The sequence below is a fragment of the Telmatherina bonti genome (assembly GCF_933228915.1).
Source record: "Telmatherina bonti genome assembly, chromosome: 10".
NCBI classification, from domain to species: Eukaryota; Metazoa; Chordata; class Actinopteri; order Atheriniformes; family Telmatherinidae; genus Telmatherina; species Telmatherina bonti.
In genome coordinates this window covers 19,841,722-19,860,172 of record NC_136628.1, presented here as the reverse complement: position 1 = coordinate 19,860,172, position 18,451 = coordinate 19,841,722, and the positions used below count along the sequence as shown (strand labels likewise).

The window sequence follows — 18,451 nt, the reverse complement described above, 5'->3', positions numbered from 1 at the left end:
TTTAGATGATGCTTCTATGAGTAGTTTTTATCATGCAAGTATTCCACAAACTTACATAAATGATGGGTTTGAGGATTTTTTAATATTGTTTTTCTTTCTTTTTAACTTTTTGTGTCCATCTATGCTGCTGTCCTTATAGCTCAGACAGTATGCTGTTAAAACTTGTCTTGTTTCATTACTTGTTTAGCTGTCAGGTCAGTTTTATTGTTATTGGTTTTATCTACCAACTTTTATATAATGTCCTTTAAACAAGTCAAAATGAGGCTCGGTGTGTGTGTGTGTGTGTGTGTGTGTGTGTGTGTGTGTGTGTGTGTGTGTGTGTGTGTGTGTGTGTGTGTGTGTGTGTGTGTGTGTGTGTGTGTGTGTGTGTGTGTGTGTGTGTGTGTGTGTGTGGCCTCCATGTGCCTGTATGTGGTCACCACCTGCAGAACCACTCCTTTATTTAGTGTGTCTTGCCAATTACTTATAATTTCCACCTGTTGTCTATTCCATTTGCACAAGCATGTGAAATTGATTGTCAATCAGTGTTGCTTCCTCAGTGGAAAGTTTGATTTCACAGAAGTGTGGTTGACTTAGAGTTACATTGTGTTGTTTAAGTGTTCCCTTTATTTTTTTTGAGCAGTGTATATTGTCAAATATATATTGAAGTGCTTTATAAATTCAATCCCTCTGTCCTTTAACCAGAATTGTCAAAATAGGGTTTCTTCTCGAGACAGTCTGAAAGAAATTATCCAGACCATGGAAAGTTTTTGACGTAACAAGGAAACACACTTCTTATAGTTTTAAAGTTTAACTAACATACCTTCCTTTTTCCCCTGAGAGGCCTCTGCAGTTGGAGACAAGGAGTCCCTCATCACTACCATGGTTGTGTCATCACTATGAAAGAGAAACAACAAACAACTCATTAACAGCCTAATTAATGAGTTTTTCTTTAGTTCATCAGCCTGTCAGTGAAAAACAGTTGTGTCGGGCAGTGCAGCTTTTCATACTTGCACAAGTACTTTTACTTGTACATCTCTAACTTTTTAATGAAATACACAATATTTTATGTTAAAAACAAAAAATAATAGAAGAATGTTTGGATTTTTAGATAGTCGCTAAGGTTGGATTTAGTATATTTGTTTGTAAAATAAATTTTAACATATGCCAAAGTGTTGTTGGTATTATTCTTACCTGTTGAACATTGAACAGTTTGAAATCCAGATTATCTTTCTAGCCCTTTAGATGAAGACACCATGTAATATCTGTGTGGATTTGTTTGTTCTTTTTTTTTTTTTTTTTTTCCTTTTTTTGCTTTCTTTAAACTATTATTATTAGTTTTAACATATTGAGTCCCATGGGAGGTGATATCCTATGATTATATTTGATGCAGTAGTTTTTCTTCACATTCCTGGGAGCTTAAATGGTATCTTGAGCAACATTCTGATATTGTTTTCACTACAAAATACTGAGCACCATGGAATTAAAAATAAAACTAAACCTATGTATCCCTACTTAAAAGAGGACTTAGGCCTTGAATTGATACCACTCATGAAAATACTACATCAAATGGTGACATGCAAAATTCAGGATCTCACCATATCCATTTTTGCAAGACAGCTGGGTGACAACCTGATTTGGTGCCTTAAAGAACATATTTGTAGTTAGGAGTCAGTGAGTGGGTTGACATTACCAACCTTGTTCAGTACACAATTCAAATAATTGGGATTTGTGAGTTACTCGAAAATACAGCCTGATAGACTGGTGAGCTATGCAGGTTTTACCCAGCCTCTTGCCTGCCAATTGGTGGGACTGATTTTGGATTTTCATGACCCTGAATTGGACTAAGTGGTATAGGAAATGGTTGGATGAACAAATATACAGGAGGAGGTAAGCCTGCTAAAAAAACCAATATGGGGTAGATGATAGATTGAATACTTTATTAATCCCACTGTAGAAATTTTTTTTGCCATGGAGAAAGTGTTTGGATGGCTTCAAAAAGATTCTGGTTCCCCATCCTGCAACTCAGGAGGGGAAGTAGTGCTCAGTCAACAGTGGGAATGGGGAGCTGCTGACCTCCCCTTCCGATGTTGTGGATCACTAGAGGGAATACTTCAAGTACCTCCTTAATCCTACCAACATGTCTTCCGATGAGGAAACAAAGCTGAGGGACTCAGAGGTGTACTCTCCTATCTCTGAGGCAGAGGGTGCTGAGGTGGTTAAAAGGCTCTTTGGTGGCAAGGCCCTAGAGGTGGATGAAATTCTGAGTTTCCTAAGGCTCTGGATGGTGTGGGGGTGTCCTGGCTGTCAAGGGTCCTGGAGAGGAGGGTCCATCAGCTAGTCAAATCTTGGATTGAGAAGGAGAAGTGCAATTTTTGTCCTGGTCGCAGAACAGTGGACCAGCTCCCAAATAGCCGGCAAATATCCCTGGGAAGAGGGAAGTCTGAGTTTCCCTGCTTAGGCTGCTGCCCCCACGACCCAATCAGTGGCAGAAATTGAATGGATGGATGGATGGATGGATGGATGGATGGATAGATGGAGGTCAGCCCATATAACCAAAAACATCATAATCAAATACAACAATAAAACAATAATTCTGCCATTAAAAGCTGTAAAGAGATTAAAAAGCTAAAACACCATGAATAAAACAATTCTAACAGCTATAAGGACAAAATAACTTTTCAGTTGCCAAGTGAAGCGAAGATGCAACACTGGACACTTACTAAAAGAGTTTCTGAGTCTCTCAAAACTCTCATACATGGGTTAGGCTTCAGAGTATGGAACTGTTCTCAGTATTGATTTTAATCTCTTCTACAATGACCTCAAGGGCTGCGATGGACTGACGACCTGACCAGGGTGTACCCCGCCTTTCGCCCAAAGACAGCTGGGATAGACTTCAGCTTCCCTGTGACCCTTCCTCGGACAAAGCGGTTAGGATAATGAATGAATGAATGAATGAATAAATGAATGAAGGAATGACCTCAAGTGAGTCTGTTGTCAATTCAATTATTGACCCAGTCCTCTTGATCAACTTGTTTATCTTTTTCTTGTCTTTGAAGACATGCAACCAGTCCAACAGAGTTCAATCTGAAAAAGAAAAAAAAGAAAAACACGCCCATATCATAGGCATTAGGACCACAGTACATGGCCCCGCAGCTACCCAGACAATCTAGAATTTTGCGTGGGGGGGCAAACCAAAGTTTGCAGGTGATTTATAAAGAATGATTGCGTAAATGGGAAGCAGGTGCAAACATGTTTGAGACTCCCAATATGATGGTTTTGCCCGTGATGTGATACAGCAAAGAAATCTGACTGCCACACAAATAAACGCTGTATGGGAGCAAATTTGTGAAAATGTTAATGATGTTGGTAAAATGATGCGAACAGGGGATGTAGTAAAAGATGGCAGTGTAAAGACATTAGAAAGTGAACAAAATAAAAATCATCATATAATAAAACAAGTGGGGTGTTGGGTGTATACACTGTCAGCTTAAAAAAATAACAGAAACATGAATGAATGTGACACAGTTGTATTTAATATAGGGTCTTTTTTTTTATTTTTTTTTTATGAAGAATTTCATAAAGTGACCCACCAATATATACATATTTTAGGTTGTTTATGATTTTCACTGTCCACTGTATGGCTTCCTACATGGTGCTCCTGATGATTGTTCGCTGTGATTTCTATAAGAGGCTGCAGAATATCTTCTGTTTCACATGTGGAACCTGGATAAGATGTCATGTAATATGTAAATTAATCATGATCATTTGTGAATAATGGCTAAATTTTAAGTTGTAAAAAAATGGCCACCTTTGAATTAAAATATTAAATAACCTACTCTACCATGGTCAACCCATGATACCAAATGGTTAGAAGATGAACTGCTCTCTCATTTCTCACTTCTATCGTTCCTGTCTAAAGGGATTTGATAGGAATGGATGACAGTTAAATTCATGTGATCACTATATTGTGACATTATTCTGTAACAGTGAAAGCAGCCGCTCGCCTGTCTTTCATTGCTTGTTCTATCGTGGAAGTCACAGAGGAGGGAAATCCTCAGGTCAAAATAAACATAAGAGCTTTTCCTGTTCAGTCATCTCTGTTAAGTAATAACAGAAGTAGGATGACATTTGCTAAATTAGTAAACAAAGTTTTATCTGGAAAATAACATTTTTCTAATGTACAGGTTTTTAAAAACCTTTTCTATTACAAAGACAGATTGACTAAACTGTTTCCAAGACAGTACACTCAAGGGATCTGACACATCACCATGACTAAGGCATAAAAAACTAAAGCATATCAGAGCTTCATAGTCTGAGAGACTAAAAGAGATGAGAGCTGACAACAGATAAGGTACAGCTCTAATGTACAGTGCTGCTCTCTGTACCAACAGTGCATGGACAGCATACACTTGACCATCAATACACAATGGATTTTTTAAGCTCTGTTGCTGGAAAAAATATCACCTTTGTCCGTCCTGCATATTTTATAATAAGTGGATTTATTGGTATACCCAACATGAAGTATTACTATGTCTTTCTCTTTTTGCTTTATATCATGTCAGTACTGGGAAACACAGCTGTAATGGTTGTAATATACCTGGATCTTAACCTAAGAGCCCCTAAATATATTGCAGTTTTTAACCTTGCTTTTGTGGATTTGTTAGGTAGTTCTGCTCTAGTTCCGAAGGTGATAGACATCTTTTTATTTCATCACTACCAAATCCCTTACAGTGATTGTTTGATATTTCTCTTTTTCTGTTATACATGCCTTTCAATGCAGGCTCTTAATTTAGTTGCTCTTGCTTATGACCGACTGGTGGCCATCATCTATCCCTTGCACTATCAGATGAAGGTAACCCACAGATTTATGTTCTCTTTGATTGTCACTTTCTGGTTCATTGCTATTATTGCTATGCTAATCTTAATTGGTCTTCTTACCAGACTTTCCTTTTGTAAATCTGTGGTCATTAATAGCTACTTCTGTGACCATGGTCAGATTTTCCGTCTTGCATGCAATGACTATACCTTTAACAAAATAGTTGCAAAGTTTTTGACTGTTCTTATTCTTTATGTTCCTCTTTTAATTATTTTGTGTAGTTATATTTGCATTGGCAAGGCTTTAGCTAAAGCAGCCACAGGTCAAGAAAGAATGAAGGCCTTTAAAACTTGTACAGCTCATCTTTCATTAGTGGCAGTCTACTTCATTCCTATACTAATCACATTTTCCATGGGTGAAAAAATACATCCAAATGACAGAATTATAAATTTATCTTTGACTTCAGTTTTCCCTCCCATGTTAAATCCAATTATTTATGTTCTGCAGACACAGGAAATCAAAGTATCAATGAAAAGAATATTGAAAGATAGGAGGCAATCCAAAATTCTGCTAAAGTGAGTTTAGAGGAAAGCGAGCTTTCTTTCTCCTGAGTAATCATTTGTTGTTATGTTGGTGTTTAATATGCTTAAATTAAAGAGCACACATTTATAGATTGAGTTGAGGCTTTCATAACTAATCCACTCTTAAGATGAGGTAGTATATTTTATTACAGTGATTTTAAAAGACGTGTATCCAAACAGATCGTTAAGCAGTCTCAAAATCATGAATTTCTTTTGTCTTATCCTGCATTTAAGCAAGCAGAATGATAACCCGGATGCTGTATTCTGCTGAGCAAATTTACTTTGCCAAGGGGAGCATTATAGATATAACGAAAGAAAATCAAAAAGAAGACTAAACAAAACAAAAACACCTCGTAGGGTAAAAGAGAGAGAGAGAGAGAGAGAGAGAGAGAGAGAGAATGAGAGAGAACAACCTACATACATTAGCATAAACCATACATTACCATACACCTATATATACACATATACATACAAACAAAAAAAAAAAACAACAAACCCCCCCCCCCCCAAAAAAAAAACGGAAAAAAAAAAAAAAAGCCTGTAGCACTTCATGCAAGGATCTGCATCCAAGTGGACAGTCCACTAGCATCTTCCTACAATGTCCTCTACTGTTTAATTTTGTGCTAGTGTTGTTCTCACTCATATGTAAGTCGCTTTGGATAAAAGCGTCTGCTAAATGACTGTAGAATAGAATAGAATAGAATAGAACATACACCTATACACCGATACATATCGAAGTCATGTTCCCCCTGCACAAGGACGAAACCATCAACTGTCAGGAGAACCAGAAATTAACAAGCTAAATCAGAGACATAAAAAGAAGACCAGCTGCTGTTAGTGAATAAACCTGCAGGACGACTCAGTGACTGTCACATGCAGAACATAGAGAGTGGAACGTGTTCGGAGAAGATTGATCGTGCCGATGTGACCCGACCCACATAAAGGCGAGAGGCAGGCCGGGAGAACCCAGAGACCCGGGCAGCCGGCAACCATCCCCAAGCACAGACCCCAACGGCCTCACTCCAGAGCCAGCTATGCACTCACCCAGGAGGTGGTAGAGGGGGGCCCCAACCAGAGTCTCCCACAGTCCTCAGCAGGCCCGGACCTGCAAAGCCCAGTCAAACTCATATTATTAAATGTATGCATTGCCAGCTTTTGTGTCATACTTAATATTTGATGCTGCAGGATGAAATGGATTGTCACACACTGCATCTTCAGTTCATCTCATCATTTTGATATTGTCACTGTGACCACAGTTAATGTTAACACTTACTGTTTAGAAGAAAAGTTCTGGGAAATTATTACAATAAATAAATAAAGAAAGAAAATTTTGATTACTTATTTTACAAGCGCTTATATTTACAGCTCAAGGAGCATGTACCATAGCTTCAATTTATTATTAACTATTTTTAATAGCATTTTCTTGAAAATAATGTAAAATGTCATGCTTTTCTTATACTTATTAGCTAGTTAGTTTATTTATTTCAAACAAATGAAAGGAAATAAGAAAAAAAAAGTACGTACATACCTAAACATGTATATACATCTATCATATCTAAATATGTATATACACATATGTATATACATACATACACATACTAATTAAGATAATAATAATAATCACAAATATTAATATTAGTATCAATAATGATAATAATTCCTCATCAATTTCATAATTAAATAAATTTGTGAGATAAAAGGAGTTCAAAAAAGGAGTGGGAAGAAGTGTACACTTATTTGGTATTCTCACACCCTTTCTACTCATCTAGTTTTCCATTCAGTTACTGCACGTCACAACATACTTATTCAATTTACAATCTATATTTTCATTCACCTGTTTACACTTACACACACATTTCCATATACCTCCATTCATATAAACACATCCACACAGATATTCTACATACATACATATACTTACAACCATATCTACAAAATATTACATATCCATCTGCTTATAATATTCCTTATATCTTTTTTTTTTTTTTTTCCATTATTTTATCCCTCATCCATCTACTTGTTCCACAAAGTCACTCCACAGCTTGATATGCACATACTTTTCATTGTTGTTCCTACTTTTTGGTTTTTAAATTGTAGCTTTCCCCTTAAATTATCATTTCCTTTTCTTTCTGTGAACATTCTCTGAATATTTTTTTCGCAGTAAATTATTTCTTGCTTTGTACATTATTTGAGCTGTTTTAAAATTAATCAAGTCCATGAACTTTAATGCATGTGAACTTATAAAAAGTGGGTTTGTGTGTTCTCGAAATCCCACTTTGTTAATGATCCTTATAACTTTTTTCTGTAATGTGCACATTGGATGTAGAGTGATAAAGGTTTTGCAGCATATATATATATATATATATATATATATATATATATATATATATATATATATATATATATATATATATATATATATATATATATATATATTTGTGAATCAGTTTGTGGTTTGATTAACTACCACGCTAGTTTCTTACTAGCAACTTCCTTTCCTTTCCAGTTAGATCAAACAGGAAGAGGGCTGAAATGTCTCTGATAAAGTGTTTTCACCAAAGTAAGGAAACAAAGAGTGCTTAGAGTTTATCTCACTATTTATTCATTTAAAAGCAGAAAAAAACTATCTTGGGTGGGGATGTGTTAATGGAGGAGAACCTACGGGAAACGATTAAATAGAATCTATCAATGTTGTACTCCCTGTAAATATCTACCTATAACAGACGGTTTGGAGAGGGAGTCATAACAATCATTACCATTCAAGTCCAAGATTACAACATAATTTAATCAGAAATCAAAATTTATAATTGAAATAGAAGATTTTCCTATATGAAAAACCTGATTTTGCACATCTACAGATAAATAATACACTTTTACGACCTAAGAAAAGACAACTTCCTTAACTGGTTGAGAGACTTTGTTTCCAAGAGAATAAACTCAAGGGATCTCACACATCAACATCCATCTAGTATGAAAATAGTTAAAACTCATTGGAGCTTCAGAATCAGAGAGAGAAAGAAAGCGAGAAGAGCAGACAACATATTTTACAGTGCTGTTCAATATTGCTGTCTACATCAACTGTGGACAGTACAGGCTTGACCATCCATTCACTATGGACTTTTTCAACTCTGCTTCTGGAAAAAATATCACCTTTGTCCGTCCTGCATATTTTATAATAAGTGGATTTATTGGTATACCCAACATGAAGTATTACTATGTCTTTCTCTTTTTGCTTTACATCGTTTCAGTACTGGGAAACACAGCTGTAATGGTTATAATATACCTGGATCATAACCTAAAAACCCCTAAATATGTTGCAGTTTTTAATCTTGCTTTTGTGGATTTGTTAGGTAGTTCTGCTCTAGTTCCAAAGGTGATAGACATCTTTTTATTTAATCACAACTACATCTCTTACAATGACTGTTTGACATTCCTTTTTTTCTGTTACACATGCCTTTCAATGCAGGCTCTTAATCTGGTTGCTCTTGCTTATGACCGACTGGTGGCCATCATCTATCCCCTGCACTATCAAATGAAGTTGACCAACAGATTTATGATCTCCTTGATTGCATTTTTCTGGATTGTTGTGATAACTGCTACACTCACAGCAGTTGGTCTTCTTACACGACTTTCCTTTTGTAAATCTTCTGTTGTTATTGACAGCTACTTCTGTGACCATGGTCAGATATTTAGACTTGCATGCAATGACTGTACTCCAAGCCTAGTCATTGGCAATTTGTTGCCAGTTCTTATTCTTTATCTTCCCTTTGCAACAATTTTGTGTAGTTATATTTTAATCGGCAAGGCTTTAGCTAAAGTAGCTACAGTTCAAGAGAGAGCAAAGGCTTTTAAAACTTGTACAGCTCATCTTTCATTAGTGGCAATCTATTTCACCCCAATAATTATCACATTTTTCATGGGTGCAAATATACATCCAAATGCCAGGATTATAAATTTGTCTTTGACCTCAGTTTTTCCTCCAATGTTAAATCCAATTATTTATGTTCTGCAGACACAGGAAATCAAAGTATCAATGAAAAAAATTTTAAAAGTCGTTGGGAGACCCAAAGTGAATAATAGGAAATCACTGACAAGGTGAATGTAACTTGATCATTACGGTCCAAAGAAAAAGTCAAACCATAACCTCTTTCACTACAGAAGTCTGCTAAATCAAAATATGTTGTTGTTTGTTTTACACATTTTCCCTTCACAAAGTAACTGCATATGTTTAAAAAAATAATGAATTGCTCATGTTTCTGTTACATACACCTTCCCATATAAATCACAAAACTGTGTGAGTGTTTAGTAAATAAAGCAAATTAGAATATATGTCATGTTGGAAATAGAAATTGAAGTAATGTTTTATTATGTTTGCTTTCAACTGAGGATATATACTTGACTTATTGAGTGTGCCTGTTTATCTTTTTTAAAACTTAAATGTAACTCATGAGTTTCTGTGGTAAAGATTAGTTTACATTCATTCATTTTCTGAAACCGCTTAATCTGATCAAGGGTCTGGACAGGTTGCCAGTCCATCGCAGGGATTAGTTTTTACATTTAAAGTTACTGCTGTACAAACAAGTATGAATTTTTTTGTGCCTCGTCTGATAAAGCTCATACAAATTAAACTTTTGATGACATGGATGTTAATTATAGAGATGGGGACTTGAATCTGGGACTCGGACTCCATTCGTGCTTAAGTTACATTTCTAAAACTAGAGTATCTTGAGACTCAGTTTGGACTTACAGTTGTGCTTATATTTATTCATACCTTTTCATTAAAGAAGGGAAAAAAAGAGCTGCCTGTAAAATAAACTGAAATTGTCAAAAGTAATAATAAGTAAAAATTTTATGAAAATCCTTACATTATTTTCTAATTCTGGTTCAATAGAAATATCTTTTTTAAAAAGAAAACAAATAAGATAATTTATTACATATTACATCACTATGATTAATATTTTGTTGAACAATCCTTTAATGTTTAACGCTCCAGTCAGGTGTTTTCTGTTCCTCTCAGTCAGACTTCTGCACCTGTTGACAGGTATTTTGTCCCACTGTTCAACAGAAAAGTGCTTTAATTTTTCCAGGACCAATTTTTAAATTTTTTTTTTTTAATTCCGTCAACTCAATTAAATGAAAAAAACATGTCTTATTTAACTAAATTATATTTTTGGAAATTTGTAGTTATTGTTCCGTTTTTTAAGTCTCCAGTTATTTGAGTGACTGTTCTAAATTCAGCCTTTTCTTTAATGAAAGGGGATGAATACATATGAGCACAACTGTAAACTAAAAATACTTGTGTGAAAGAAATCTTTTCATTATCCTTTGTATGCTTGTGTAACCATAATTTTTCTCATTTGATGTGGTACTAATTCTAATTTGAACAGTATATGAATGGCCCTGAAGACAGAACAGTTTCATATTTCCTCTCTCTGTGGGTAACTGTTTTTGCACATCATCTCTATCTTTAAAATCTCACTGGCCTCTTTGAGCTTCTATGTCAAACTCATATTGGCCAAGTGTAATTTGTTTTTTTAAATAAACATTGTTGAACTTCACAGATCCAGACTTATGATCATATCTTCACAGCAACACGTGAAACTCGACTCAATCTTGTAATTCGAGACTCCCGAACAATCTTTCATTATTTTCTTCATGATCTCCTCCCAGTCTTGATCTCGTGTCTGCTGTCATTTCCCCAGACTTGCAGCACCATTGTAATCATTTGGTATTTAAGACTAAAAACTTAATAAAAACTAATCAATATGAGTGCAACAAACAGCAGCATTTGTGATATCCAAGATGCTGGGTCCATCTTGATCCACCTTAAAACACACCTGGAAAGGTTGATCACTGCATTATGTAAGCTAATGTTTCAACTGTGTTTCGAAATAGCTAAAAGCCATAGTGGCTTGTTACTAATTTTGAATTAAAATTATGTTAACTCCATTAGACTGGCTCCACTGACAGTGTTCAGACCAAAAATAAGACACCTATTGAACACAGTTTCCATAAACTGCTAGTGTCTTTAACATGATGATATTAAACTGGGACCAAACTAGGATCAGGTTAAACTGTAAACAGTGCTGTTTTACAGGTCTGTTTATTAGAAAAATACAACTCATAGGTTTATAAGGGATATTTACTCCACATGAAAGAATGTGATCTAAATTAATTAAAGAACTGAGTTTTTCTTTAATGCCATTTTAAAAATTTTTATATTTACATTTTATGTTGTCAGGAGTATTACCAGCCCTCAAAAACAAACAAACAAAAAATTTAATCAAACTTGATCAATTTGAATCACTTATGTTGCAGCACTAAAACATTTGAAACCTGAATGACAGTTTTTGATCCCTGCACATATCGGCCATCCTCCTTACATTTGGGCATAAAAGTACTATGAGAGGGGAAGAGCATTTGTTAAAGTAAAGGAGATCAGTGCTGTTCCAAAATACTGTTACATAAGGGTGAGTATAAATGTGAAATTCCTTCGATATTATAATGCAATCTTCAAAGGAGACCAAACGGCAAGCAGATTTGGCCTCTATTCACTGAACATAAACCTTGTCATCCCCTCCAGTTTCTACAGCCTCAAAAAACACTTCAAACTCCTGTTGAATACGCTAGAATGGTAACAGGGATGTACGTCTCCCATGTGCTCCAAACTGTCCTTTCTACAACATGGCCCTACTAAAATGCTTGTGACCCTTCCAAAGCACTTGGCTTAGTTGTAAAGAAGTGATTTCTAGGTAACACTATAATTGCCAGGATTTTCAGTTTCCCTGCAATCCCCCCTCCCTCTACCACATTTAAGCTTGTTACATACTCAACAAGAGGCAAGAACTTTTTTTCTTTCCCATGAAGCCACAAGAGCAAGAAAAAAATTTCTTTTCATTTGGTCAATTCATACTCCACAAGAAGGTTTGTCTGCAACAGGAAAGGTTTCCTGCGGGGGAATGTCTGTGCTTTCATGTGCAACGAATCTGGTTATTTCATATTTAAGAATAAACTTCGTCCACATCAGGGCAGGTTGTGCATATGAATGGGTCTATGTCTTTAAACGCCACATTTATTGTAAAGATTTTCATACTTTGTCACCACCTTGATCAGCTGTTTTACTATAACTTTATGGTCAATCTGAACAGAATGCAGAAGCAGAAACTGTTTACTTAATGCTTTTCCATGTTAACCACGCCCACCTCAAATGTCCGACCAAACACACAATACTTCTTGGATCCACCTGAGAAGAAAATCCTACCCGGCTGATGTGTCAAGAATGAAATAAAATACCTAAGAGTGGCAAATGTTCCTTTTAATTAATGGTAATTTAATTTTCCTCCGTGGTCTAGGTGAATATACTTTGATAAAATAACAAATATCTTGATTCTGCGATTTTTGTGTAATCATATCTGTCTCAGTTTTCTTTTGTGACCAAGATATGCATACTTTGTAAGTCCAGAGACATACTAAATTTATTTTGGGTATGTCATTTTTGACAGGAGGTGGAAAAAAAATAGGACAAGTCAAGAAAGAAAAAGTTCAGAACAGACAAGGAACAGTATGATTGGAGTACAAACAGATCAAGCTTACTGCCAGATATGTGGACCAAACTCCGATACCAGTCATATGTTTTATATGTTGATGAGAAGGTCTTTGGAAAATTTACATTGAAGGTGGAAATCTTGTGGCATCTGGGGTTCACACACCCCACCACTCTGGTGTAATTGGTCAGGTGGAGAGATTCAGTCAGACACTGCTTTCCATGCTCAAAAACCTGGCAGAGGAGGCTAAGTCAGATTGGATGAGCTCCCTAGCCACAGTTGTACATGTATGCCATTGCAACAGTGAAGCAACAGGATACACGGCATATTAGTGTTTATGTGGCAGCAGCTCTCGCTTACCTGTGGACATCGTGTTTGTATTGACTCAAAGCAACCAGAATGCTTCCCATAGTGAAAATGCCAGTAAGTGGAAAACACGGATGTGAGAGGCCTATAAGTTGGCGTCAGAGACATTTCAGAAGGAACAAAGTAGAGCAAATGTATGGTATGACTGGAGAGCTTATGGAATAGAACTGGAGCCAGGAAACAGTGTTAGTGCAAGGTTTTTGAAGACAAAGCCTAGGACAGATGTGGGAAGCTCAGGTTATACTGGGAAGATAATGTGTATGTGGTGATAGAAAGAAGACACAAGAAGAATCCTGTTTACACTGTGCACAACCAGAATGGGCCCAGCAAAAACCAAAAAAAACCAAAAAATATTGGTAAAATACATTTATTTGTAAATCAGTTTGTGGGGTTTTTTTTTTTTTTTTTTTACCTATGAGATTCAGAGAGAGATTAACTACCAAGCTTCTCCTCTCTCTGCCCTTCCAGCTAAATGTTCATGTATTGAACGTTTCAAAGGTATACTGATGAGGTTGACACTAAAATGTCACTGGAATGAGCAGGGCAACTGGTTGGGGCAAATAATAAACCTTCCTTTTATTTTGCTTCTGCACCCTGGGCACTTGACTATTTCACTCATATCAAAACCTTCTCTGTCAATAATACATGATGAGAAAAAATGCAGGACATATATCTCTGAGGCTACTTTGCTTATGAACTAAAAACAAGCTGTAAAGATGGTTTGAGGAATTCTAGGCAAAGTTACAAGACCTACAAATATTCAAGTGTAGCCTGGGCAAGAAATTACTTCACAGGACACAATATCTGGGGTTCTCTTGCAGCAGTTTATTGCTAACTGTTGCAAGTCCTGAGTACAGTCTACCTGGCAGACAAGCACAAAAAAAAAAAAGATGAAAGAAACAATAAAAAATACAGCAGTGGACTCTCTGAGCAGTTCCTTTTTACATTCACCAGCAATCAGTTCCTATCACTACTTAGAGACCTTGGCAGTATCAGTCCAGACCACATGCAGGCCTTCTTTTTTATTGGGACAAACTTTAAATCATCAGAGGCTAGTTTCTTACTAGCAACTTCCTTTCCTTTCTAGTTAGATCAAACAGAAAGAGGGCCAAAATGTCTCTGATAAAGTGTTTGCAGAAAAGGTTTCTACTCCTGGGACATGGCCATCTGGTGGACAAGATTTACAACATGGCATCCTTTCACATCTCAAGAAATCAAAACAATGAAAACTGCAGCAGAGGATAAACAAACCATGAATGTCACAAAACACAACAAACCACACTAGAACATTTCTGAGGAAGACTTCCCATGCTTAAGAAATTATTTTAGTAATTTATTACCTGGATACACAAGCTGAAAGACAACATTCTTCTTTTTAATCGGTAGCCGTACCAAAGTAAGAAAAAAAAAGGTTTCTCACTATTTACTCATTCAAAAGCAGAAGAAACCAATCTTGGGTGGGGATGGGTTAATGGAGGAGAACCTACGGGAAACAATAAAATAGAATCTATCAATGTTGTACTCCCTGTAAATATCTACCTATAACAGACGGTTTGGAGAGGGAGTCATAACAATTATTACCATTCAAGTCCAAGATTATAACATAATTTAATCAGAAATCAAAATTTATAATTGAAATAGAAGATTTTCCTATATAAAACCTGATTTTGCACATCTACAGATAAATAATACACTTTTACGACCTAAGAAAAGACAACTTCCTTAACTGGTTGAGAGACTTTGTTTCCAAGAGAATAAACTCAAGGGATCTCACACATCAACATCCATCTGGTATGAAAATAGTTAAAACTCATTGGAGCTTCAGAATCAGAGAGAGAAAGAAAGCGAGAAGAGCAGACAACATATTTTACAGTGCTGTTCAATATTGCTGTCTACATCAACTGTGGACAGTACAGGCTTGACCATCCATTCACTATGGACTTTTTCAACTCTGCTTCTGGAAAAAATATCACCTTTGTCCGTCCTGCATATTTTATAATAAGTGGATTTATTGGTATACCCAACATGAAGTATTACTATGTCTTTCTCTTTTTGCTTTATATCGTTTCAGTACTGGGAAACACAGCTGTAATGGTTATAATATACCTGGATCATAACCTAAAAACCCCTAAATATGTTGCAGTTTTTAATCTTGCTTTTGTGGATTTGTTAGGTAGTTCTGCTCTAGTTCCAAAGGTGATAGACATCTTTTTATTTAATCACAACTACATCTCTTACAATGACTGTTTGACATTCCTTTTTTTCTGTTACACATGCCTTTCAATGCAGGCTCTTAATCTGGTTGCTCTTGCTTATGACCGACTGGTGGCCATCATCTATCCCCTGCACTATCAAATGAAGTTGACCAACAGATTTATGATCTCCTTGATTGCATTTTTCTGGATTGTTGTGATAACTGCTACACTCACAGCAGTTGGTCTTCTTACACGACTTTCCTTTTGTAAATCTTCTGTTGTTATTGACAGCTACTTCTGTGACCATGGTCAGATATTTAGACTTGCATGCAATGACTGTACTCCAAGCCTAGTCATTGGCAAATTGTTGCCAGTTCTTATTCTTTATCTTCCCTTTGCAACAATTTTGTGTAGTTATATTTTAATCGGCAAGGCTTTAGCTAAAGTAGCTACAGTTCAAGAGAGAGCAAAGGCTTTTAAAACTTGTACAGCTCATCTTTCATTAGTGGCAATCTATTTCACCCCAATAATTATCACATTTTTCATGGGTGCAAATATACATCCAAATGCCAGGATTATAAATTTGTCTTTGACCTCAGTTTTTCCTCCAATGTTAAATCCAATTATTTATGTTCTGCAGACACAGGAAATCAAAGTATCAATGAAAAAAATTTTAAAAGTCACTGGGAGACCCAAAGTGACAAATAGAAATGTACTGACAAGGTGAATGAAATAAATCAATATGGTGTAAAGAAAAAGTAAAACCATAAGTCGTTTCAATACAAGTCTGCTAAATCAAAATATGTTGTTGTCTGTGTGACATATTTTTGATTTACAAATGAACTGCCTATGTTTTTAAATGAATGAAGAGCTTTTGTTTTCTGCTACATACATCTTTCCATATGAACAACAAAACTGTGTGAGTGTTTTATCAATAAAGTAAAACAAATTGGAACATATTACATGTTAGAAATAAAAAGTGGAATAATGTTTTATTATGTTTGCTGTCACTAAAGGACATATACTTGACTTATTCAGTGTGCCTGTTTACTCTTTATTTAAATGTAATTCTGGAGTGTCTGTGGTAAGCATTAGTTTTTTCATTTAAAGTTACTCCTCTACAAACAAGTATGATTTTTTTTTGTGTCACGTCTGATAAAGCTCATACAAATTAAACTTTTAATGACATGGCATAGGTTTAAATGGATGTTAATTATAGAAATATGGACTTGAGTCTGGGACTCAGACTCCAGTCGCACTTAAGTCACGTTTCTAAAACTGGAGTGTTTTGAGACTCAGTTTGGACTTAAACTAAAATACTTGTGAGAAAGAAATCTTTTCATTGTGCTTTGTATGCTTGTGTAACCATAAATTTGCTCATGTGTTGTGGTACTAATTTTAATTTGAACAGTATGAGCTCACCTGTCAAGATATGAATGGCCCTGAAGACAGAACAGTTTCATTTTCCTCCCTCTGTGGGTAAATGTTTTTTGCACATCATCTCTATCTTTAAAACCTCACTGGCCTCTTTGAGCTTCTGTGTAACTCTTTTTGGCCAAGTTTCATTTGTTATTTTGAATAAATATTGTTGAACTTCACAGATCCAGACTTATGATCATGTCTTTACAGCAACACTTGAAACTCGACTCGGTCTTGTAATTTGAGACTCCCGAACAATCTTTCATTATTTTCTACATGATCTCCTCCCTGTCTTGATCTCGTGTCTGCTGTCATTTCCCCAGACTTAACATTGCAGCACCATTGTCACTTTTTGGTATTTAAGACTTAAAACTTAATAAAAGTGAATCAGTATGAGTGCAACAAACAGCAATGTTTGTGGTTTCCAAGATGGGTCCATCTTGATCCACCTTAAAACACACCTTGAAAGGTTGGTCACTGGATTATGAAAGCTAATGTTTCAACTGTGTTCAGAATGAGCTAAATGAAAGCATCATAACAGTAAAGTAGCTACAGTTCAAGATAGACAAAAGGTCTTTAAAACATGTACAGCTCATAATTCACTAGTGGCAGCCAAATTCATCCCAGTATTAATTACATTCACAATGAGTGCAAAAATATATCCAAATGCCAGGATTATAAATCTTTCTTAGACATCAGGCTTTCTTCCCATGTTAAAATCCAATAATTTATGTTCTACAGGCACAAAAAATTAAAGTATCAATGAAGAGAATATTAAAAATTAGGAGGCAATCCAAAATTATGGCAAAGTGAGATCTACCCTGAATTATTCCTTGAATGAATTATCTGTTTTCAGGCTGGCATTTATTATACTTTGACTGAAGTTACAATAGCTTTAGAAAGGGTTGAGTCTTTAAAGACATTTATAGATCTTTTAATTTGTCAGTCCATTTCAGTTATAATTTGGGCACAAATAAGTATTGGAACGGAGCCCAATGTGTCTGACTTCATTCATTCTCTTTTTATGTTCTACACATTCATCAAGAATATCCTAAATAGTTGCTCTAGGATCAACACAATAAAAAAGTGACTATAACTAGAGATACTCGTCTTGTTAAATATTTTATTGCACACATTGGACTTTTGTTTTAGTCACTTACACAAAATAAATAAATAAATAAATGTAAATGTAATTAAATTCAGCATGTATCTCTTACTGAAATGTTACAAATGTTACATGATTGTACACTACTTTGTAGTGTATAAACTGTTACGCTATATTACTTAGACTGTAATGTTATAACTATGTGCTAGTTTCATATGAATATAGACATGCCTCAAAATGTTGTCAATGTGTATTTGTCTTTTAAGTAATTCCACAGAATATGTTTGCTCTATTGAAACGTTCAAATCTTTTTATACAACAAATTGTACAAAGAACTTTCACACAAGATAAAATATTTTTGAGTTAAACCACACACTCAAGTTAGAAGAATTAGAAAACACACATGTAATTATACTTTCTCTTTCTCTCTCTCTCCCTCTTCT

The 18,451-nt window shown here is 35.4% G+C and overlaps 3 protein-coding genes across 3 annotated transcripts; all 3 read left to right on the top strand.

The window, feature by feature from the left end:
- Positions 1-4,408: 4,408 nt before the first annotated feature.
- LOC306761149 (olfactory receptor 1E16-like) lies at positions 4,409-5,377 on the top strand (the record flags this gene model as incomplete). Its single annotated transcript, XM_079247246.1, has 1 exon — positions 4,409-5,377. One exon carries the CDS (start codon positions 4,409-4,411, stop codon positions 5,375-5,377), a length of 969 nt encoding a protein of 322 aa, XP_079103372.1.
- Positions 5,378-8,491: 3,114 nt separating this feature from the next.
- On the top strand, positions 8,492-9,478 carry LOC306761253 (olfactory receptor 1E16-like; the record flags this gene model as incomplete). Its single annotated transcript, XM_079247376.1, has 1 exon — positions 8,492-9,478. The coding sequence occupies one exon, from the start codon at positions 8,492-8,494 to the stop codon at positions 9,476-9,478; it is 987 nt and encodes a 328-aa protein (XP_079103502.1).
- Positions 9,479-15,224: 5,746 nt separating this feature from the next.
- Positions 15,225-16,211, top strand: LOC306761252 (olfactory receptor 1E16-like; the record flags this gene model as incomplete). The annotated part of the gene is made up of 1 exon (XM_079247375.1): positions 15,225-16,211. The coding sequence occupies one exon, from the start codon at positions 15,225-15,227 to the stop codon at positions 16,209-16,211; it is 987 nt and encodes a 328-aa protein (XP_079103501.1).
- Positions 16,212-18,451: the final 2,240 nt, after the last annotated feature.